Genomic DNA, 25480 nt, shown 5'->3' on the forward strand with positions numbered 1-25480 from the left:
GAGTGAACATGATCTGCTGAGACCTTTGCCACTGACATCTTGGAAGACATGACATACGTGAGCATATCGCCTGTGCAGCATTGCAATCTGTGTTTGACACTGCAACCTGCACTGAAAGAAGTCCTCGGGAGTGCAAAGGAACTGTGAGAGACTCTGTGCTGTACTGCACACCCTGATGCATTAGGGTTGCTTGGAATATTGAGGGCAACTTGTGGCACCTCTGCTAAATCCTGGGCAGATGAAAGTTGCTGTGTGTGTGATGCATGGGCAGCTGTTGATGTCCATAAGCCATTACAAGTCTTTCTCCATCTATGCTCTTCAAGGGTAGATCCAAATCTTTCCTTTCCTCCTACTGGGAGAGAGTGTTTCAAAATCCTGACAGAGGAGGTCAGGAATCCTGACTCCAGAAGACTGTGTAAGGCACATTATTGATGAGGTGGTCTGTGGTACTGTTGTGTGATGCTGCTATGAGATGTGAGCACAGAAAGGCACCTATGAAGCCAACCTCCTGACACAGCAACATCATTTTGCCCCCAAAGACAGAGGCTTTTGTTGTCCTGAAAAATCAGCCAGAGCATACTCCTGCCTTGGTTTCACAGATTTGACAATACAGGGGACCAGTCCCTGTGGGGCATAGTGTAGCTTGCTGTACTGAAATCCATGTGTCTTGCCAAGAAATGGAAGAGAAGCCCAGCCACCTCCCCTTGACCTACTGCTTTTAAAGAATTTGGTATTTATGTTTCTCTCTTACCATGACCATTTTGGTGCCATTAGAAACATAAAAAATACATCAGTGAAAGAGACACTTGAAAGCCTAAGAAATATTATTTTAACCTTTTGTTAAACACAGTAGAGAATAAATGGAGTCTGTTTATAAGGTAAATAAAATCATCAACAGTATCTTTTACCTTGGCCCTCACAGTCCTCTCTCCAGATGCTTTACTTCATTCTGTCCAGATCATATGCCTTCACAGGATATGCATCAGGAAAAGGCTATTGGATCATGCTACCATTTCAAGCAGTCCTCAGCAGGAGGTTTAAGCAGATCTGAGGTGCAGGTAAACCAGCTGTTAGAGGCCTAGAGTGCTGATAAATGGAAACTTTCATTCCTCACTTAAGAAAAAACCCACAACACCCCACATTATGGTTTTTGCCCTTTATATTACCAATTCCAAGCTGGGGACTGGTGGGTCTTTGTACAACTGTTAGTGCAAAAGATTGGCTCTTCTGGGTCTGGTGATCTGCCTTCGACAGTGCCCAGTAATGAAGGGAAGAGAAAGGAAAAAGATGACCAGCTTGATCCTTCTCCTGAATCCTCCTTACTTTTACTAGTCCAGCCTTTCTGAACTGGCTGTTGTTGCAAACAGATGATTGCAATGGACTTTTTTCTCACGAATTTCACTTTTTTAGTTTGGCATGCACATCATCCTTCAGTAATGAGTCTTGCAAATTTTAATTTTAGATCAGATGATTAGGTATTAACTACTTTGTTTCAATCTTGTAGCCAGAAAATTTTGCTGGGTGGAACCTCTCTAAAATATTACAAGAAACAGTGAATCACTGTTCCCTAGTCACTGTCTCTGTGAGATTTAGAATATAATGAACCTCTATAATACCCTCCCTTGGGTAATTCTTTCCAAGGCTAAAGAGTGGAAGAGAGTTTTATCTGTTTAATCTCCTTATGGTGAAAGCATTCCTTACCTTTTATCATCCTGTTTGTCATTTGCTGCGTCATTCATTTCCATTATATTCTTTTTTGGGAAGGGAATGCAAGTGGAAGGAAAGCAGAAAGTAATATATTATCAAAGATGTGGGCACAACATGCACTTATCCAGAATGCCTCTTCTTGTGTTCCATGCCGAGTTACACCTTTTGCTGCAAAAATGGTCAAAAAGACGCTAGAGATGACAATTGTTACACATTATCTTCCAGTTGCACTAGTTGAACTTGAGCACTTTAACTTGTACAGCTACAGATTCATGCTTTACTTGTAAACTTACACTCAGGAAAACTTGTATCATGAGTCTGCAGGTAACAGGACCCAGCAGGAATCCAGCATATGCTTGAGTATTGGCCATGAAATGAAACAAGATGTATCATTTAAGGATCTTCCAGTTGTTAGTTTCATTTTTACTGGAAGTCAGTGGCTACTTACCAAAGCAACAGTAATGCAAAGTAAATTCTGAATGGATTATCTCATGAGAAAAATAACAAACCCCCCAAAACTCAAGCAGCCAACTACTTCAGAGCAATTTACTGAACAGTTTACAAAGTTGAAGGATTCAATGATAGGAGTTGAATTCCTTTGGGGTAGGAGTCATTCTTTCAAAAGACAGTGAGACTGCACTAAAAATCCCTGTCTCATATAGATGCTGATATGGGACTAAGCTGGGGCTGTGAAATGAAAGTCACCCTGGACTTGTTGAAACACGCTTGAACATCTTAGGAGTACCAAAATTCCACTAAGTGCCAAAATGAGTGTGGACTTGAACAAACATGTACATGACTTGATTACTGTGAATCTTGGAGTGAGAAATTAATGCCCTTTGATTTATTGATAGTGCTATAGTCCTGTGACCAGATTCTTTATTCTTTATTCATTTACATATACAGCTATTTATATTGGTGCAGGACAGAAACTCTTTCAGTCTGATTTGTCCTGCAGAAATCACAACACAGAGCTCACAAATTTGACACAGGATGGCTCTGCTCAGTCTAATAACTGCTGAGTGTAATTCACATGAACAAGGGTAGGTAGCAGAAGTCAATAGACATAGCAGGAATTGCTGACTGCTAGTTTATCTTTCCTTATAGCAGTTGGTAAGTGTACAGCACCACCCCTGTAACTAGCCATGAAGTATGACCTTTCTGACAGTGAAGGAAGTAGGTGCTTGCCTAAATTCACACAGAAATCAGAGGTCAGTGCTGGCCAGTTTACCAAGGATGGGGTGAGAAGGGAAAAGTTCAGAGCTGCTTTTTCTTTCTGCATCATCGTATGTGTGTATTATCTCTCTCTCTCTCTCTCTCTCTCTCTAAACAGTTTCACCATAACTGTCTACATCCATCAGTGATATATTTGCCCCCGGGAAAAAACAAACAAACAAACAAACAAACAAAACTAATGAGTGGGCACAAGAAACAACTGACAGTGCTGCATGAACAAGGGAACTGCTCCCTGCATACTCAACTTCACTTGTCAATGAGACTAGTAAAATAAACCTTGTCAGCACACAGGAACATCGCAATCCAGCCTACAAAGACTTGCAGATGCCTAGAGGTTTCTGATGTTCTGGAATTGAAAGATAAATCCATCTCTGAGTCATGGGAACAACCACAACGATTCAAAAACAACCTTAGTGCCAAACACTTTGTGACCAGAAAACAATCAGCTCAGGAACAAAGCAGTAAGATTTATTGCAAACACAGTAAGTTTAATTCCACTGATGTGACAAATTAATTTTTTTTAACACTGCATTACTGACCTCTCTTCAGAGGGTGGTATTCATACACGAACTTTAGATCAGTAACCAAACAGAAGTGGTTTTATTTTTTTCCTGGTACAAATGCCAAATATCACAGCCATAAACATAAGCAAAAAATTGTTCCAAATAAATATGACAGCTTGATAACAAATTTAAACACAGTAATTATTGTATAAATGGTTAAACAAATGGTATTACTGCTAGCAGAATAAGCATCTCCAGGGAAAAGAGGATTGAATACATAATCTGGAAATAGATTAAATATATATATAAAATATACTCAGTTTATTGCATGGATAGATAAATATTAAAATATTTGTGCATATAACTGGGAACGAGGCACTTATTCAGGTTAGTATAAACAAGGCCACTTGTTAAGTAGAAGGGAAAATGTTAATAAGCTTTCAAAACACGTTGCTGAAATCTAAAACCTTGAAGCCATAATAAAAAAAATCAGCATGCTGTTACAGAGGTATTTATAGTTCACTGAATTGTAAGAAATCCAGTTTCTTAAGAATGGGACAAATCTGGCCTGCTTTACCAAAAACATTGGGATTTTTTTCCCAGGAAGAGGACTTTAATATCTGACTTATGAATCTCACTCATGCTTGTCCAGCTTTTCTGTGCTTACTGTGTCCATTTCTTTGTTATCACCAGTCTGCACTATTATTTTATATATTGTTAGAAAAACATTAGACTGGTAATCCCCATCAATCTAAATATTTTACAAAGTTGTAATCAGATGCCATTCAAAGCAGTGATCAAGTTGTTTACCAGGCTAAATATTTGGCTTGTAGAACACATGGGTTTTGATGTGACTTTATTAAAAAAATAATAATTAGAAAAGATTTTGCCTGCAAGGAACTTTAGTGATATTTCAGCCTGGAAAAATTCAAAAGCAGAAAAATAGCTCTATTGATAAACAACTAATTTCTGTATTTTATATATATTTTTTAAAAAAAGATCTCTGCTTATACAAAACAGGCATTTCATAAATATTAAAATGTTCTATTATTTACATGTGTCCCATTTTACTGTAGAATCATTGACTGCTGTTATCCAAACGTGCAGGTTCTAGGAGGGAAATTCTGCTTTTCACATAGTGATTTCACAAAGGCAAATTTGAGGTTACATTTGCAACTTAATGGTGAACTTACTAAATACAAAAAGTATCTGTGGGTTAAGTCTTTGATCAATCTAGCACACATAATACATGGATCACAAAACCGGGAACATTAAAAGAGCAAATTGATGTCAGGTGACTAGGGAAAAGGTCTAAAGCACTGGGCATGGCTTACAGATAATTCTTTCAGGCTAGAACTCAGATTAGTTAAAATAAAGGATGACTGCTAGAGTTTAGTAACAGAGTTTGACCCTTGGGTTGCTGCAAACATCCTTCAATTAAGCTCTCTAATCACTGTCTTTAGAAAACCTAGAAAAGGTAGGAAAGATTTTGACCTGATTCATTTTGCGAAAAACTGATGAACTCCCATTAAATGAGCGAAGTCATAACAATATAATGAGTCTCTCTGTGGACATATTCACACTGAATCATAGTACAGATATTCCTAGGCTAGCAGACCTCCACATTTCTGAGTCTTTATGGCTCAGAGGGCAATTGTGCAGTATTACTAGGTCAGGTTTATCTGTGCTGACTGAGCACCACAGCCAGGTCAGGAAGTGTTTTGGATGGATTTTTTTTCTAGTTCAGAGGCAGCATTGTGTGGTTACAGCCAGGCTGCTTTCAAGTTGAATCCTGCTCAGCTAACTCAGATCCCTGCAGCATGATCCCTGGAATACCAAATGCCAAGGGTATTGCAGCTGAAGATAGTTTCTAGTTCCACAAGATGGTGGAAGGGAACAGGTAAAGTTTCAACATTGTACTTTAGAGTTTATATAGTTTATATAGTTTAACTCCATTGAGAAATACATTGGCAACTGCACTGACTCCACTGCAGTTTAACATCTTTGTTGGTGACGAGGACAGTGGGATCAAGCGCAACTTCAGCAAGTTTGCCGACAACACCAAGCTGTGTGGTGTCGTAGACATGCTGGAGGGAAGGGATGGCACCCTGAGGGACCTTGACAGGCTTGAGAGGTGGGCCTGTGTGAACCTCATGAAGTTCAAGAAGGCCAAGTGCAAGGTCCTGCACCTGAATCAGGGCAATTCCAAGCACAGAGACAGGCTGGGTGGAGAATGAATTAAGAGCAGCCCTGAGGAGAAAGACTTGAGGGTGCTGGTGAATGAGAAGCTGAACACAAGCTGGCAATGTGCACTTGTAGCCCAGAAAGCCAGCCCTATCCTGGGCTGCATCATAAGAAGTGTGGCCAGCAGGTCAAGGGAGGTGATTCTTCTGCTTTACTCCACTCTTGTGAGGTCCCACCTAAAGTACTGTGTCCAGCTCTGGGGCCTCCAACATAAGTGGACCTGTTGGAGTGAGTCCAGAGGATGGCCATGAAGATGATCACAGGGCTGGAACACCTCTCCTATGACGACAGGCTCAGAGAGTTGTGATTGTTCAGCCTGGAGAAGAGATGGCTTTGGGGAGACCTGAAAACAGCCTTCTAGTTCCTGAATGGGGCCTACAAGAAAGCTGGGGAGGGACTTTATACAAGGGAATGTAGCAATAGCACAAGGAGTAATGACTTCAAACTGAAAGAGGATAGGTTTACATATTAGGAAGAAATTTACTGTGAGGGTGGTGAGACACTAGCACAGGTTGCCCAGAGAAGTTCAGGATGCCTCATCGCTGGAAGTGTTCAAGGCTTTGAGCAAGCTGGTCTAGTAAAAGGTGTCTCTGCCCATGGCAGGGGGGTTGGAACTAGATGATTTTAAGGTCCATGCCAACCCAGGTCATTCTATGTTTCTATGACTTGAAAGGACTTATATAAAACATTAATGTGAAAAATGAGACAATTTCCTGAAGGTTACATTGCTTTCATAGCCAAGCATTTGATAGGGACAGAACAGGTCCCATCTGAATAAAAACATCTTCAGGACAGAACAGGTCCTGTCTGGATAAAAACTGATATGGGACACTGCTGATCCAAACTTGCCATGCTACCTAATTCAAGAAAGCTGAGAGAAAATTAGAGCTACTCTTGCAAAAGTAGTCATTCATTAGAAAATGCACAACAATGATCCAGCATGCTTGTCAAAATGTGCTGGGTTTACAGCAATAAATACTACTTGATTCAATCAAATGCTAACTTTTTCTTCACTTTTTGCCATTTAATGTGGCAACTAACAATTACATGCTGGATTCAGTACCAAGATTCCTAGGCTCAGTTCAGGCAGAACCTTGTCCTCTGCATTTTGAATCTATCTATCATCTTCTCTAAGTACTGAAATACTAATGCTTGCATTTCTCAACAGTGGACATGCACTAAGAAATACAATTACCTTAAAACACTTCCATGTTCCATTATAAACTTAAGAGAATATAAGCATCCAGTTTCACTGAAAACCAAAATTCTTTCTGGATTTTATTGCATTCTTTGGCTTTATATAAACATAAATAAGGGGGAAAAAATTCTCAGATTAAATAGACAAATAGGAATTTGCAGAAAACAGTATGTACTGCATGCTGTGGTATGCAACTGTTTACAATGCTATGCTGTATAAACTAGTTGTTTTTTGAAAAAGTTCAGTTACATATAAGTAGAAAAAAAATTTAAAAAATCACTGGTATAGCTTAAGTGAAGTCAAAAGCCTATAGGAGGGAGGATTTATACCTAAGGCATTTCATTACCTTTCAAACTAATTGTAGACATTGAGTTCTTTGGGAGAAACAGTACAAAATTTAACAGAAGAGTGTAAGGATTCCTTCTCTCAAGTATTGTGTTTCTGAAGAAACAGACCTCCTCTCTTATTGCAGACAGGATATATAGCACCTTTGTATAGTTTCTTTTATTTTTTTGAAATGTCAGAAAGTACAAAAACAATAACTCTCCCTTACAATGCAGTCCCTTGAATTGCTGCTTGAAATCAGTGCATGGTATAGGGATGTCAGCATTTCCTTTTGTGCAAAGTGGGAGATTCAGTACGGCTCCTACTATTGTTGATAATGGCAAAAAGAGTTCAAGATAACAAATTTCAAGTACACCTAGAAGCATATGAACTCTTTATTCCTAATGAGTCACCATTATCTGCTTCTAAAATTGTGCAGTTCAAGGTTTTTTTTGAGGCACTCTGGAGACTGTGGCTTGAATCTTGTGGTCTTGGAATCAAACCTCTGAGCTGTCGCTGTTGTAATTATGTGGTAGCATCATTGGTTCATTGCTGCCTGCCTCGTTTGTGGCTTCTTTCTTCTCAGAATTTTGTTTCCATTTTAGCAGCAAAATGATAATTGCAATTAAGCAAATGGCAAGGAAAATGGCAGCAGCTCCACCAATGATTGTGACCATGCTGATTCCTGTACTTTGGTTATTCAGTTCTCGGGGGAGAACACCATTGACTGCAACCTCCCTTTGAGAGATCTGTTTCTTGCCAGTGCGATCTAGTGCTATGTGCTGTATGTTTGTTCCTCGGCTGTTTTCCATTCCAATGTCTTTTGCAAGTTCTGGGTCCTGCTCAACTCCCCTCTTCTGTCGTCTCTGTGTAGATGTTCCTGGGCTCCCACCACTAAAGAGCAAGTGGTACTGGTGCTCCACGCTCCTTTTGCCTATTCCACGGTTAGCATTCTCTTTGGAACGGACAGTGTAGATCGTATGAACGTACCACTCCCTACCCAAAGACACCTAGGAAGAAACATTTTTTTGTGTTTAAACACACACACACACAATTTGGACAGCACTATATGCAGGGGAAATCAATCTCTGTTCTGAACTGGTTGCTCGGACAAGCAATTTCAAAATCATGCACAGATAACACCCCACTACGTGCCAATGTACACCAGAGAAGTCAGGTTTTCTGCCAAAATTTTAAGAGGGGTTAGTCTACATTCCTCTCTGCAGCCAGACTCTATGGCTATCAGATGCAGATGAAGACAGCTATGGCCTTGGCATTTTTTCTGTACCATTAGTGTCAAAGGCCATAGAAAGTACCTTTAGCTGTGGACAGGCCACAGAGAAGGACCTTCCAGGCCCTACCTGCCAGTGGATCAGGCCCTGGCTCTAATTCCATCTCACCGTAAGAAAACAATATTTTACTGTATGGTTGAATATTGGAACAGGGAGCCTTGGAGTCTCCTTTGTTGGAAATATTCAAAACACAACCAGACACGGTCCTCGGCAACCTGCTCTAGGTGATGCTGCTTTGAGCAGGGAGTTGGAACAGACAATTTCCACAGGCTCCTGATAACTTCATCCATTCTGTGACTGTGTGAGTCCCTGCAGTCTGTGTGAGATAATACCATCTCCTTTGAATTTCTCTTGTCTTTCCTGGATACATAATAAATTTGTCCCCCACAAGATCCAGTAGGCTTGTCTGAATACTGTCTTGAAGCTACTGACTGATAATGTAAACGGCTGCAGTCAAGTTTTGTTATTGTGAGAAATAACACATTTTTTATTTTACTCTACTTTTTCCAAGTCTTTTTCAGGATATACTATTGTTTCTTCATGTTCTCATTCTTTTGACAATGATGATGAAAAATCACTGCATTACGGATTCTTCACATAAAAAAGATGAGGTTTCATTTTCCTGGAGGTAGATTTTGAAACCCTTTTTATATTGATAAGTAGGCTGTTTTCTTAAATATTCCATTACTTACAATGGGACCTTTAATACTGAAGTTGGTAGGATTAGGATCAAAGTCTCCTCCATACTTTTTCTACTCATTTATACACTTGAGTTTTGCATGTAGTTTTGCAAATACTAAAGAGACAAATAGTGAAGAGACAACTCTTGGATGGGTTATATAGATGAAAAGGATGAATGCACACAGTTGAAGGATTATATATAATTTAGAAGTAGTTGCACCCTTTAGTTATCAATTTTTAGGCTTTCCACTGCTTCACACTGTGTGAGTTTGCAAGGAAAGAATTTTACAGAAAATTCTGAGTATCAACTAGCTTTTGATGAAATTCACTATAAAAGTTATGATTCTTTAATTTTGACTTTGAGAAGTGAGATGGGAAACAATAAAACATTCCTGTGTAACAAGAAACTTATTAAGTTCTTAGGAGAAATGCTTAAGAACAATCTGTAAATTTCTGATTAGTTTGTGGAATTAAACAAGAGAAAAGCAGAGTATCCCACAAAAATGTTTTAATAAGTGCTCCAAATTTATATCTAGTAATTTTTAAGCAATTATAATCGTATTTGACTGTCACTGGAATCAGAATAAATCTTTCTGTTAACTTCAGTATGACTTTCAGTTAACAACAGCACTTGTGCAAGTGTTTCTTTCTTGGTTCAGTACTAATAAGGTAATAGAAATCATACCTGAAATAGAGGAGTTGAGTCTACTTTAAATCCATCAGAGCCTGGCTGTTTAACTAACGGAATTGCTTCAGGATCATCTATTGCAAGTTTTGCATTAAAAAGCACATTTCCAAAGCTTGTGGCTTGTGTCTCTGGTTGAGCCTTGTCCTGTGTGGAGGAAAAATAGTTTGTAAACCACGAATTTATTTCTTCTAGGAAGATATTTACATGCAATGTATAAATTGTGTAATTTACACATGCTATTTTATGCAATCTAGTGAAATACCAAGAGAATAGACATGAGAAATAGTCGTAGTCACATCTGAATTATACTAAATTCTATTTAATCTCTTGCCCGAAGATATTTTTTTTCTGGAATACAAGGGAGAAACACTAGAGAACAATCATAGTTACATTTCTTAAATAAAAAAGATACATAAAAATGGTCTGAAATGAAAGTAAGAAGTCTATTTCCCACCCTAAAGAAGCTACATTTCATTTCATTAACAGACATTCACATAAATTTTTTTAGCTAATTATATAATAATCTTAATTAAAGTTAACTCTAAAAGTTGGGCATCAGGTTTGTAGTTACCTAGCTTATTCTATAGTTATTTTCAGAAGGGAAATTATCTCAGATATTCTAAGCCATCTCTCTTTTCCTATGAATTACAGAGGTGACCTAGATGACTAACTTTACACTATACATTACATTTTGGGTGGCTAAATAGGAAACAGATTCCAATCCTTAACTTGCGTGTCTCCTAAGGCTCTCTCTATAGTCAATGGATATAGACACCACAGAAAAGAAGCCTATCTTGGGATTCTAAGTTAGGTCAAACTCTTATTGAAGGCAGTCCCCAGAAAGATTAAGAATAGAACCAGGAGGGTGAAAGGCAAGATATTGCCTCCATCAGTTCATGTTAGCCTGGAGGCTGAGTTGAAAATTTGGTGCCATCAAGAACATTTTAAAGAACGGTTGGTTTCTGGATAAAAGAGAAGTTAGAAAAAACTTTAAAATATATATGTGCACCCTCCCAGAATTAGAACACTTACCACAATCTTAAATCTGTACAAAAGGGATGGTGAATCAGCAAGGCACCCATATTCAGTGTTGGATGGATTATATTTGGGTACATATCCATCAGCTCCTGTGCACAGGAAAACCTTCTCGATGCTACAGTAGAAGGAATCACCCAAATTCTGCACTGGATCCACCATCACCCGACCATATATGATATCACCTGTAAACAGTGCATAGAGTTCACATTGTATTAGACTGGAACACATAGCCCAGTTCCGAGGCTAAGTTGATAAGCCTAGTCAAGAACCTTAGTGCAATGAGCCCAAAACCTTATTCCTATCTTGTTTTGACTGAAATAGGATCCTGATAGTGAGGAATTCAAATTAAATGTGCATGATCTGTGCACAATTATACCTTCTGAGAAAGCAACATCGCTTTCTTGCCCAAAGCCCATTGAGCCATCAGATAGCCACAGTGTCTTTTTGGAGAGGAGGAACATCTGGGTATTCAAGCTGAACTCAGCAGCCACTGGGTCACTGACCTAAAACACAAAAGCATAAGGCTGTTTAACAAGTATTCTTTAATGACTCTTAAAACATAAGCATGACCTCCCATACATTACTTATCAGCTCCTTACATCTACATGCAAAAATACAGTTTAACAAAAAAGATTTCTTTGTACTAGACATAGTTCATTTTACATGCAACCTTTGGATTATCTGCATTTGTGATATTTGATAGTATTCTAGGTTAGTTTCTTTCCACCACATTTTTCCTAATCCCAGGTAAGAAGGTCCACAGGGCAACTTATGTGGGGATAATATGAGGAAAAGATTTCCCTCAAAAACTTCTCTCCCTCTGACTCATGAGAGCCTGTTTTCTCTATCCCATTTTCATTCTTACACTCAAGTCTCACCTCTGCTCTGATCCTCTGCCAATTATTTAAAGTACACATTGCTGAGGATTTATTTGCAAGCATCAGTTCTTCTGATGTGCTGCAGGATATCAGATGGCGCATGTGAAAATGCACCAAACTGTTTGAACACCTTTTTATGCTAGCATTTATCTTTATATATTTGACACAGTTATCTATGGTTATTCCTTGATTACAAGAATAAAATAAGTCAGTACTATCAGAAGCAGGTTCTCATGGGACCATATAATGGAAGACAGAAGGCAAACTATAAAGGGACATAATAAAAGAGAAATAAATACAATGAACAGAAGAACTGGGGGGGAAGCTAAAGATTAAAAAGATGTGTGTACCTAAATAAACAATGTGGAAGACATACACATTAAAAAAAAAAGAAAATAAATAGAGGTCACTAAACTAATAAAAAAATGATAACATATATATGCATATTTATGTACATATATGTATAAGCGTGTGGAAAGGAAGGAAGGAAAACAAAAAAGAAAACATTCTTTCTGGCCCATGGACAAGGGTCCATTTCACAGTATAGTATCAAAACTATCAAAGAAATGGGATTTAGCAAGAAAAATGTATAGCTGAAACATTTTTATAAATGCACTGTTACTCTTCAGAAAGAGTAACCCTACCACCATAGCCTTTTCACAGAAATAACGATTAAAAAAATAATTTCCATTCTCTTGGAATGCTTCCTTCTAAATGCCTGGGATTCAGGCTATTGTGTTGCAGTCCCATAGCTTCAAATACTTGACAGGCACAACTGGTTTCCAGCTGCTTTTAAAAGAGAAACAACAACCATGGCCTCATCAAGCTCTTCCTGAGCAGCGCAAATGTCCACTGAATAAGAAACAAGAAGGATGTATTCACCTAAAGGACTGGATTTCAGGCACACAGTTTACAAGAACAGTGAAAGCAATGGCCTGGGTGAATACTGTGTGTATCGCTATGAATACACCTCTTAGGCATTCTATTTTAAATTACTATTTTTATTTCAGTTTTACATGTAAGTCTCAGGGCTGCCAGGAGCCAACACATAGCTGTTATTTATGATAGTAATTTAAGTGTAATTATTGTCATGGGTATTTGAGATGTTTTAAGCAAGACTTCCTAAAAAAATAATCTGTGAGGATCTGCTGGGTGAGAAGAGTAACTGTCAATATACTCTTCCTATTTGCCATGTCCATCAGCTCTGCATATGGATGATCTGGAGACAATGCAGATCACTCATGGTAAACAATCCCACCTCCATGGGATTAAAGCCCATGTGATAGTTGCCACCTCAAGAAGCAGAGAACTCTTAAGATTGGTCCATCCCAGAGAAGCAAGTATCCTGATTATGGAAGTGTGTCTGTCAGGAAATAGTCATATACATCTAAAAATGGAGATGCTGAAAGGGATAAAGCAAAGCCTGGAGGTTGAATACTGTTAATCTTCAGGAAGTGAGACAGAGTGAGACAATAGTAATACAACCCTCACTAGTGCTTCAGGATACCTGCTTCATTCCTCAGGGACCATGGAGAGAGGAAAAAGGAGATGTGCAGATGATATATGTTAAAGAAGGAAATGTTGAAACTCCAGAGATAAAACACTAAATACATTGTCATCTTGATGTTTGAATCTAAAAATGGTTCCTCACTCGTGAACAGTGAAAAAAATTGTGAAGGAAATTAGAACAAAAAGTTTCCAAGGAAATTAAAACCCTAATATTAAAAATCCCAAGAAAGTAATTCAGTACAGGAGCTGAAGCACTAGACAAAGAATTGGGGGATACAACTCCTGTCCCGCTCCATCATTTTATCACTAGACTTTACAGTCAAATTAATTTTGGTCCAGTTATAACACCTATACTCGCTGATTTCAGAGAGTCACAGAGTGGTTTGGGTTGGAGGGCGCATTTAAAGATTATCTCACCCAACCTCTCGGCAATGGACATGGACGTCTTCCACTAGACCAGGTTGCTCAGAGCACCATCCAACCTGACCTTAAACACTTCCAGGGATGTGGCATTTCACAACTTCCCTGGGAATCTGTGCCAGTGTCTCATCACCCTTATTATAAAAAGTGTCCTCTTTATATCCAGACTAAACCTACCCTCTTTAAGAGGGTAGATACTGCCTACTGAATTTGTACTATTGTTCTGCTACCAATTGCTGGTTTTTTGGGACCTGCTTTAAGTCCACATAGTGTTTCAATCTATGATCATATGGAACAATATCATGGACCACAGAATTTCCTGAACCTCTTTTACTATGAGTATCTCAAGAAAAAGAGACGGTCTTGGTTTGAAAATTCTTGGTGACGAAGAATTAACTGGCCACAGTCTATGACACTGTTGCAACTTTGTACCTTATGCCTATTTTGAATTGAGGTACCTGAAATTTCCATATACTGTATTATTAAAGCTTTATCTGATATAATGACCCCTATAGTATCTATTTATTCGAAGGCAGTTCTAATGCTTAGTCATAGTTCTAAGTTCTTAGTCATAGGCTACTTCCAGGTGAGAGTTAGGTCTCTCCCTAGGCTACTTTGTCCCTTTTGCAATGATTTTTGCAGGTTTTTGAACTTCCTTTGAAATATCAACATCGTATTGTCTATACACAAGTTGTGGTTTAGCATTGCTATGAATTGCTTTAGAGTCCCTAGAAGCAGATTAAAAATGCCAGACAAAAGCCGAGGTGCTGAACTATTATAAATTCCCCTCACCCACTCCATTCAAACTTTTTCAAAATGTTTTGCTGGTTAACTCTGAGAAGGCAGGTTTCACATCAGATCATGTATCATCCCTCTGCTTTTCCAGGACTTAATGCCCTATCAGGAACCATCTATTCTCCCATAGCTGGCATATTGCCAAATGAAAGCATAAAGACTGCATACATTCCCTTGTGTACTCTAGCTAATTCAACAGAAAAGTGATTGTGAATCCCTGACTGATCTGGATCAGATTCATACTGTAAGATGATTTAATGGCATACATCTGTACTATTAATGAGCATGAAACCACAGCCACACTGTTCCAGTATTAGCTGTATTGGCTCCAAATAACAGAAAAGTATATAATTTCATTTACAGCTGAGCTTTGTGAAAGGTATGCTGTTTGCCTGCTCTTATATTCCCATATGATCCATATTGCTATGGATCAGATTTGTTTCAGCCACTTTTGTGTCCTAAAGCTAAGCACTTTACCAGTGTTGATTATCTACACTTCTTCTACAGTCAGTGAAGGAAGTTATAACTTAGGGCTGAATGGACCTTCCTCTGGAGGACACACTTCTAATACCAGAGACCTACTTCTGATTTTGTGTCAGATGAAAACCTGATAATTGTTTTATATTTGCCTAATTACTTGATAAAATTGATTCCTACCAAAGCCAACAGACAAGAAAAGAATTCCCAAACGTTACTATCACATCACAGTAACTAGCCTCCAAGCCTCAAGGTCAGTGACCTTGTTATTGACTATTAAAGACTGGTCACGCATTGAGGAAAAAGTCCATTTATGCTCCTACATTTGCCTTTCCCAGTTGGGTAAAACTGATTATTTAGCAGGAGAAGAGTATGTGCTGTCCCACCAATTTAGAAATGCTTTGTTTATAAGCAAGTAAATTCAGTTTCCAGTGCTATTATTACAAGACCAACACAGGCAATATGGGAATCAAACTAAAAAGAAAACACAACAAAGGTATCATTGGAATGGTACCTGCTGGAATCGGATATCCAGATCAAAAGTGATTGGCTCTCTAGGATTGCAGATCACTGGCAGGCTGTACTCCTGATGTGGAGCAGTGGTACAGGCTATCAGTTTCACGGTGTATGTTCCAGAATAGTCTCGAACCTAAACACAGACAGAGATAAAGAGGTAGCTGTACCACCAGATCCTAGCCAACAGGCTAGGGCAATAGAAGACATAGTGAAGGCTGAGGTTTTACCGCAAAATCTGAGACAAAGCTCCACTGCTGTACTGGCTGGTTGTAGGTTGGCTCACTTCGGATGAGGCTGAGGCTAAATGTTAGGCCTGGGTGATCAGCTGACATTACCATGGAAGTTAGAGATGAAGCTAGAAAGATGCCAAGAAACAGATTTGTCACCTTTAGTGTTTCATTGCAAACTCTCAGAGCCTGAAAAACATTTCCAGTAATTCATAAACCATAATGCCATAGCTGACATTAATACCTTTACAGGGCATTGGGTTTTATTAACTGAAATTAACGAACCATTTACAGTCAATTCAGTAGGGTCTCCTTGATTGTTGTTCAAGTGTCTATTCAAGGGTTGCTTTGAAACTGCACAAGAACTGTATGAATACTAAATTTAACAGACAGGCAAAACAGTGACAGTGGAAAGGCAAAGATCTATTATCTGTCCTGTTTTAAACTTGGAATGGCAGCCCGGGGAAACATAACATAGTTTCTTTTAGCAATGCAAAGTTTTTGGCACCACCCAATAGGCAAAGCCTAACATACAAAGAGGACAGCTGAGAAAAAGTAGAAGCACTATGAAGGAGTTTTATAGGTTTAAAAACCCTTGAGTTAAACTAAAGGAGATTTCTTAATTGTTTTTTCCCTTCTCATTGTTGTTCAGCAGATTTAATTTAGTTAGATAATCTTTTCCATGGCTGGCATTCATGCTCAGTTTTATGTCCATACACAGAGTCTTACACCTGCAATTATTCTGAATAAAGGCATGAGGTTTAAACAGATTAAATTGCAGGAACAGGTCCTCAGCAATAATTAACTGAATGTCAGTGAGAATGTTATATTAACTGAGTGATACGATGCCTTTTCTTGCTCTCTGAAAAAGGTCTAAATAACCCAGAAAAGTTTCAAGTTAGAAAAGAAATTTTAATGCTATGTAAGTTCCTAGGGCAAAATAACTAAACAGTAATCATAACTACTGGATTAAAACCACAAATCTGTAGATCTCTAATGGACAGAATGGCCTAGATCTTCATCTTTCATGAAACAGACTCTTGATCTGCTTTCTATCACATTCATCCACATTTCAACGTTTGACAACCTGAACACAGTCATCAATGTCAAGTAAGAAATCTCAAGTAGAGAAAACATCCTTATACAAAAATAAAGTCAGATATCAGTAGCAGAAATAGAAAAAAGTGAATAGCATAAAATTTGGGAGGGGTGTCTTTGTATAGTACTGCTAAAGTGTAGGTTACGCTTACCAGGATGGGACATAACAAATAGGCCATGAAACCGGGCTTCAGTCTTGAAGTTGACAACCAAGCGCCCCTCTTCACTAATACGCATGCTGGTTGGGTACAGGGAACCTGGCAGCAAAACAACAATTAACAAGGTTTGTTCCACTTGCAGATGACAAGTAAATCACACTCCTATGAAACACCAGACCCACTCTTCCATTTCTTGTCATGCCAGCTGTTTGGGAGGGGTCCTGCTGGTACTTTTTGAGTTGTCTCAAGATTATTATCAAACAAGAATTTAAGCAGCGAGGCCTAGAGTTTTCACAACAGCTTCCAAAGCACACATAGAATTTCCCGGTGAAGTCATGCTTTCACATGTTACCATGGACCTACAGAGCTGCTCCAGTAGCCTGGAAAACATCCACACAGCACAGTCTGTGCTTGTGTTCAGGCAACAGGCATGGTCAACTGTCAGGGGAGTCTGCAGAAGGAAGAATACTGCTTCAGAGATACTCTTTAGCAGTGCCTACTGTGCCAAGGCAGGAACCACCAGCATTTAGTTGTAGCAATTGGTTGTGACTTCCACAGCAATTTGTGTTGGGGTGCTTCAATCTGTGAAACTCATTTTGACAGACTTTGCATTGTTGGCAATTTTTGGCATGAATTTGGTCCAAAACACAGGTTTATGCCTTTTAATTTCACATTGCAAGGTCTTGCTTACATGTCAGAAGCGGTTTACGGCTGTAGCTTGCAACAAAGTCCCTTTTTCTCTAGAATTCTGCAAAGCTTCAGAATTCAGGCATTTCCTCCAGTGATCCTTTACAAAGAGCCAGTGATGTACTATCATTCTGCTCGCCAGGAAAAAGAAGGAAAGAGGAATGTTCCCCCATGAATGTGCTGGCAACCAAATGCACTCACCAGTGTGAATGTGTACTACCTGTATAAAATCACCTGTACCAATCATATTTATTGGTACATTAGAAATATATGTCTCTCTATATATGTATGAATTATGGTTTTAGAAGACCTTGACTGCTTCACAGCATTAAGTAGAATTTATGTAGAACAATTATATGAATTTAGAGTTACGGAAGTAAACAAGAAACTAGTTAACTCCTCCATGCTAAGAAAAATAGCTGCTCAAAAAATACTACCCAAATCAGATCGGGATATGCTGGAGGTCTAATCTCAGATGCCCCCCTCTTTATCATATACTTTATCCCAGCTGTTTTCAAAGGGAACTGTCAAAGTTCAGCATCTCCAAAGATCTGGCCATCAGCTTCTCAAAAAGAGAAATAAAAAAAATAAAGCATCAAATACAGGAAATGGCGGCATAGATGCCCCACATAACTCCTGAGACAGAGGATTAGAACTGGTTGTTATTTGGTGACCAGCGCATCACATGATTCTTGGCATGCAGCTTATTCTTTAGGCATGGCATGATGTGCTTTATTCTTCAGGCACTGTAGATTCCCCTTGCCACTCCTCATTTCCTGCTCTTTAAACATAAAAACAGAAATTGCACAGCAATGACTTCTGTCATTCTGTAATCCATATACAGAGTTTGCAGAAACAAAAAATGATTTTATGTTCCCTGGAGTCCTGAAATTGTGTAGGTGCATGTAAATAACTACAGCTGGTGCCTGTATTCTAACTTAGGTTGAGAGACATATGGGACACATGAAGCTTAATGCTGGAAAATACTATGTAAATTTTCATAAACAGAACAACACAGCATAAAGTTGTAACTATATATTATAATCTTGCACACACAACTGTATGTCTCTACTTTTAAAAAATAAATTAACTTTTTACAAAGATAAATTCTGTAATGATATAGTTTGATTTGTTGACTAGTTACACTCATTTATTGACAGTATCTAACACATTTACAGAATGTTTCACAGTTTACTACTTTAAATGCAGAACAGGTTATTATCCTCATAATATATTTGTTTCTTTTGCATGTTTCACAATGTTTTCAAAATATCAAAAGTTTCTGAACCTGGCAATTCGTAGCCAGGAAAAATGGCATCACAGAAAACCTTCAATTTTTTTTTCACTAAAGTGCAAACATCTTGTGTGATAACAGAATATGGTTACACAATGTACCTTGAGGTTCTGAGTAGAAATAATTTTTTAATTTTTGTAGATTTACTTCAAATATAATAGTAAAATTGTCTTTCTTTGCAATAAAAGCACTGATGTCAACTTTACACAGTTTTTATAAACACTCCAGCAGAGACCTGTGAGCACTAGGAACTGATAGATTGTTCGCAAATGATAATAAATAGTAATTTTTAATTTTTTTTTTAGTATTGGAATGATTGAAAAATCATCCTACTGTGTGTAAACTATAGTGTTAGTAACAGAGCATGAGTTCTGTGCAAGGAAATCCAACACTCACCTTGGAGCTCTGCTTCAGGGGGGCTACCGATCCCATCCGTCCACAGGATGGCAGTGTCATACACAAAAGTCAGCCGAAGCTCTGACTGTAGGTCGAAATGCTGCCAGCCTCCTATACCCACAGGAGAGTGGAAAACATAAGAGACGTACAAAGGGACTCTCAGTGTGACATAGGACTGTACTAAGTTGAGAACCTATAAAAACAAAAATTATACACTAGGGTTAGTGATCCTGATAGGCAGCATTGCACAGGTAAGCCAAATGCAAGAGAAAGGGAAGACAGATCTTCAAATAAATATTGTGACTGAATCAAATTCTCTCTTTTTGCAAATTATAGATGAAGTGCAAAACCACATTTCAAGGTTTTCAGCTTAGCTTACATATCTTTAAATTCCATTTCTGTATTTCAAACTGATAATGACTCCTTATAACACATAACCCTCTCAATTTTGACTCAGCATTTTTGTTCAGGTTTTCTTAATACATAAACAACATAAATACAAATGAAGGCTTTAGAAATTTTTCATATATCCTTTTTCATTTTCTCTATCCTTGTGCTTTAACCAAATCTTTTGCTTACCTTCTTCTGTTACTACTATCTAAGAAGCATTCCTGGAAGACCCCAAAATTGCTCAGACATTATTGCAAGACTGAGTCCTTGGACTGTACTTACTCATCTTTGCAACTATTTCTTCCTTTGTGCATGGATAGTAGCTAACATATGGCATGCAAAAAGACAAATCACATTTTCTCACTGTTTGGAAGAACTAAAAATAATATGCAAGTTGATATGGATTTAAAAATAGACCCTTTATGCATATATTGTACAAAACAATAGTGCTGTAATTATCAAAGAATTACATATTATTTATATCTATTTTGACAAAAAAAGAGAAGAATAGTGCCAGTAAACTGTCACCTCTTAAGATAGCTCTTACATGATTCATGGATCCAAACTTTTCCGAAGAGTCTATGTATTAATGTTTTGTTACAAATACTTTCTCATTCATATATCTCTGATTAGAAATGTGCAATACAGATCCTTTTAGACCATTCTGGATTTTCTCAGAAAGAATCATGGAAGGAAAGACACTGAGATCATCTCCCAGTGGGAAACTTTTCAAAGGCACAAATATTGTTAATACTCATTTACTTCCAATAGAAATTCCATATATAAATTTGTACATCTGAACATTTCCCTGGAGTGATTACCTTACATTCTTCTAAAGAGTGTTTTGCACTGTTAAAAACTCCCAGCATTCAAATTTTACAAGCTATGTAAAAATCAAACTGTTTCTGGGTTCACCCAGTGGCATGTCAGGGAGTTGAACGTCCATTACCTCACAGCTGCTTTACATTTCAAAATGCCTGACAAAACTTTTAGTAATATGATGAAACCACAAATTTACTGCTTGCACTAACTAAATACTCTAAACTAATTAGCCTTAATTCATTAAAGTAAATATTTGTAGTTGCCACAACTTGCTTTCACGTGTGACACTCCTTGATCTACACAGTATGCTACCAAAACCCTTTCAACTTACATTGTTTGTATCATTCCACAATATGTGCTAGCATTTAGACAGTAAACAGTCTGGAAACACACAGAATCACAGAATTGTCAGGGTTGGAAGGGATCTCTGGAGACCATCTAGTCCCACTCCCGTGCCAAGGCAGGGTCGCCTAGAGCAGGTGACCCAGAAATGTGTGCAAGGGAGTTTTGAATGTCTGCAGAGAGGGAGACTCCCTGACCTCCCTGGGCAGCTTGTTCCAGTGCTCTGCCACTCTCAACGTAAAGTTTTTCCTCATGTTGAGGTGAACTTTTCATGGTTTATTTTACAGCCATTACTCTTTGTCCTGTCACTGGGCACCACTGAAAAGAATCTGGCACCACTGAAAAGTAAAACAGTAACACGAACTGGTAGATGAGTTGAGATGCTACAGTTGTAGATTATTTTATATTAATGCTTCTTTGTTGGCTTTACATAAACACAATCGAGAACTTCTATTTGGAACAACAACAACAAAAAGGATTGCTTCTCTATATGTATTGGATGACAAATAGAAGTTAGACAAAAATATTATTCTTTAGTAGCAAGTTTATCTTTGTGATACCTACCTGCACTGGTATCTGAGTAATTATTTTGGACACAGATTTGCTAAGTTGTTCTAAATAACAACACAGTATTCTCACTTCTATAAAAAAATATAGCTATGATGTAGCTCTAGAGTGCCTCATGGTTTGCCTTTGATTCAAGAATAACCTCAAAAATTTGTCGTTTCCTGGAAGTGTATCAAGAACTGAATATATGTGGCAGTATAACGAACATGTTTCTATTGTAAGGTCATCCCAGACAAACTGTGTTGGCTTTTCTCTATGTGTTTTGTTCTACAGCTGCATGAGGTACAGTAACAATTAGACACTGAAGTCAAAGATCTGAAATTCAGTTTGCCTATGAGGAGGAGACAAAAGCACATGGAAGAAGATTTAATATATGTCCATTATTCTCTTGAACAGAAGCATACACAATGCTAAATGACAAAGTAGAGGACTGGAATATCAAAGTGAGAATTTAATGACCTTGAGGACTAGAATAATAGTAGTGAGATGAAATTTTATAGCTTAAAGTATAAGGTAATAGAAACCAGTCACAGAGATTTCTGGTAGAAATGAAAGACACTTGTTAGAAACAATAGAGGGGAAAAAAATTTTGGTATGTGAGTTGATCACAGCATAACTATGATCTTCCTACCTTCTGCATGTGCTATGATCCTAAGACAAACTGAGGAATGAGGTGGAAATTAGAAGCATGCATGTCATTATACAGAGCACTAGTGAGAGCTTATCTGGAAGAGCTTTGATCATCCATGCTTGAAAAAGTCTAATTTGCATTGCAGATCGTACAAAAGGGAATCAGCATAATCACCAGAATGGCAAAACTATCTGATGAGAAGAGTCTAAAATAGTCAGGTTGTTAAGCCTAGCACGACAAAGGCTGAGAGGGAATGAGAATGCTGTCTATATACATCAGGAGACGAACAGCGGAGAAGGGCTACTGATGATGAAAGATGGTGCTGACATGGGAACAAACGGGTATGAGATGATCATGACAAATACAGGCTAGAAATCAGAAGAATTTCTAGCCTTCAGTGTGGTGGCATTCAACAGGAATAGTGAGGTCATGAAATCTGGTTAGTTTTTAGATTAAGTCTACTAGAGTTTGAACAACATTATGTAGAGCTAAAAGTAGCCTGGACAGGGGGATCCACAAAAGCTCTTCTAGCTGAGTATCTTATGCCACCTCAATTAAAAAAAACAAACAAAATCTCCTTTCAAAGCTTTTCTTGATTTTCAAGTACAAGGTATCATCAGGTCTTCATGAATATTGTACATAAAGAAATCCCTTAATGAGGTTTTTAAGACACATTTTAGAGTTTTCTTGACTCCATTCAATGGGACCCTAGTGCTAGTGAGCTCACAGCATTTGTACTGGTGGAAACCTAGTAGTAGGATCCCTTCTGGGGCAAGTTTGCTGGAAACACTGCTCTTCTGACGTACGTTACCATTACTCACGGGAAAATCTGAAACTCTCTCCATTTCTAGGACTCTAGAATTTAAAAGGTTCTTTCCTTTTAGTAAAATCTGCAAGAGATGTCTAGACAGCAGGGCTGTTTGCCCCAGCCTGCAATTTATTTGTGTACATCTATGTGCTTCCATCAGCATAGCTGCCCTTACATGTGATTCCTGGCATGTGGGAAGAGGAAGGAGTTCTTGTTAAAAGCTCATTGAGTTTTTATGCACACAAACCCTTCCTTATGCACTCATGGATTTGCAGGTGTGGAGGCAAACCTACAACACTGATAGTCAGAGAATTACTGAATAAATAATTTTCTCTCTTCTAACAGTAAATGAAAACTTTTAAGGGTCTATTGTTTCTACAAGGGGAAATCTACTCTTCCATAGGCAGAAAAATCTCAAGATATGCTATATGAAAGAACCTTTTGATACAATAAAAATAAAATACAGAGGAAGTTGACTGCAGAGGAAAACTGTGTCAAAGTGAGCAGCCACCTCCTTGCCCCCACTCCTCAAATGAATCAATGGAATGTGTTACACAGATGGAGGACTCTTACTTCTCTAGTCCTCTTAATAACGTTGTTTAGACAAACATGAGAAAACATTCTTTCCATTGAATTATCTTTCTTTTCCAGCACTGCCTGCAAAGCCTATTGAAAGCAGCCAGTTGTTCATACTATATCTCAATGTGACACCGATGAGACCAAAATGGTAACTTAGAGCTCTGTAAATGTAGGATCAGCTTAACTGCTGTGGGAAGACAGAACAGGTGCATTATGTGCATACATCATATAGGAGATTTTACCAGTGGTATTGACAAAATTACATTCACTAACATCAATTTTAAACCATAATAAGTGGGTGTGAATTTTAGCCTTGTGATACCGGGAGAGAAATACAAACTACAGCTACACCTCAGCTGAACTGAGGAAATTGTGTCTACAACTCTGTAACAATGCCAGGTCTGGAGAACCAGAGAAGACAGAAGACAAAAAATGTTCCAAGCAGGGAACAGACGCTTACAGTTAATATTTGGAAAAATGTAGATAACAAATCATCAAGTAGCACACCTCAAAATTCATGTGTGTGAGAATATTTACAATAAAAAATATTTTCAGTAAAGAGTTTGGGGCTTGGTCTCTGTGCTGCATTTATAGTGTGCTTTATTTAGCTGGCTTACATTTCCAGAGGACAGAACTTGGCAGTGAGTGTGTATGTACACTGGCTGTACTGATAAAATCAGAATTAGACATTAGGAATAACACAAGTCCATGTTTTATACTATATATTTCAATGAAACAGGCTTTACATGAAAATTCTATTTTTGTCCTCCAAATTGCCATCTCATTTTCTATTGTGTCTACTTGCTATGTCTGTGAATTTGAGCCACGAAAGTTTAACAATGCTATCAATTAATTGCATACAGAATGTCAATATGGTAAACCTAAGATTTGGCCCCAACAAGGAACTCAGCCATGTAGGTCACAGGTGAAATGCAAAGCATTGTTTAAAGAAGTCTGAATGGAGAGGAAAATGCAATAGAGCCTTGAAATGCCAGTTTCTTGAAAAAATTTAACCTCTGACTTTGTTACACATCTGGTGCATTAACTTTATAGTAGCTTTTTCTTCACAGCTTACTAAATGCACATGTTTACAGCTAGAGAAAAAATGTTTGGCTCTTAGTGAGGTTTCATGTCAAGGAAATATGAGTTGTAGGGCTTTCTTATACTTGACTGTGGTGGCTAGAGTGAATATAAAAATATGAAAACAGACATTTCTGTTTATTTACATTTTATAAGATCTAATGAGATTTTTCAGAAGAGATTAGTTTTCTCCTGAAAGTATGACTTCTGTAAAACTAGAAATACTAACTACTAAAGCTGGAAATATACTGTTTCTGTGTAACAAAAACCCTCTGCAAGCTGGCTTGTATAAGCTGCAGCAGTACATTAGTGATTTTAATCTGTTTGCAGATGGGATTTTCAAACATTCAGTGCTGTAATGTGTAGCATAAATATGAACTGAACCTACTGAACGACAGACATTTTCACTTTGGGCCAGAAATAACTGGTTTTTGAAGAGAAAAAGCAAACTGCTCAGCTATACTCAATTACTGTAGTTTCGAGGTATAAATCTGTACATTCAAGTATTTTAATACACATTCTTCACCTTCTTGTTTCTGTAAAAGACTTGATTAACTAGTTGTTAATAAAATTTGCTGGAATGGTAATTTCCTTGCTTCCCTATTCCAAGTCTGGCAATGGACTGGAACTAGGGAAAGCAACATCCATAAATAAATACCTGTCCAGAACCACACAGGAGCCTTCAGATGCCAAACTGCTTGACTATAGCAAAGAGAAAATGAAGTATAACAGTAGGAAATGAAATCAAATGATACTTCACACTCTATCAAATAAGTGTAGGCCAACACTTCAATATACACTTTTTTAAAGGACAGTCACTTGCTTTGTTTCCATTGTCTCATTTTTTAACTTCCTTTCATGAAGATCTGTCATTGTTTCAGAACCTGTATCTTGA

At 38.0% G+C, this 25480-nt stretch overlaps 1 protein-coding gene across 1 annotated transcript in view; it reads right to left on the reverse strand.

Annotated features, from left to right (window-relative positions):
* Nucleotides 1-6451: 6451 nt before the first annotated feature.
* The window catches only part of FREM2 (FRAS1 related extracellular matrix 2), a 124297-nt gene continuing 105268 nt past the window's right edge, over nucleotides 6452-25480 (reverse strand). Inside the window, exons 18-25 of the mRNA XM_029960991.1 lie at nucleotides 19367-19559; nucleotides 16984-17088; nucleotides 15734-15861; nucleotides 15505-15639; nucleotides 11288-11414; nucleotides 10906-11093; nucleotides 9871-10017; nucleotides 6452-8222 (exon numbers count right to left, since the gene is read on the reverse strand). Of these exons, the coding sequence (XP_029816851.1) occupies nucleotides 7710-8222; nucleotides 9871-10017; nucleotides 10906-11093; nucleotides 11288-11414; nucleotides 15505-15639; nucleotides 15734-15861; nucleotides 16984-17088; nucleotides 19367-19559 (1536 nt within the window). The 3' untranslated portion in view covers nucleotides 6452-7709. The remainder of the gene's footprint in view (nucleotides 8223-9870; nucleotides 10018-10905; nucleotides 11094-11287; nucleotides 11415-15504; nucleotides 15640-15733; nucleotides 15862-16983; nucleotides 17089-19366; nucleotides 19560-25480) is intronic.

This window comes from Manacus vitellinus, unplaced genomic scaffold (genome assembly GCF_001715985.3).
Source record: "Manacus vitellinus isolate BGI_N305 unplaced genomic scaffold, ASM171598v3 scaffold_2_pilon, whole genome shotgun sequence".
Classification (NCBI taxonomy): Eukaryota; Metazoa; Chordata; class Aves; order Passeriformes; family Pipridae; genus Manacus; species Manacus vitellinus.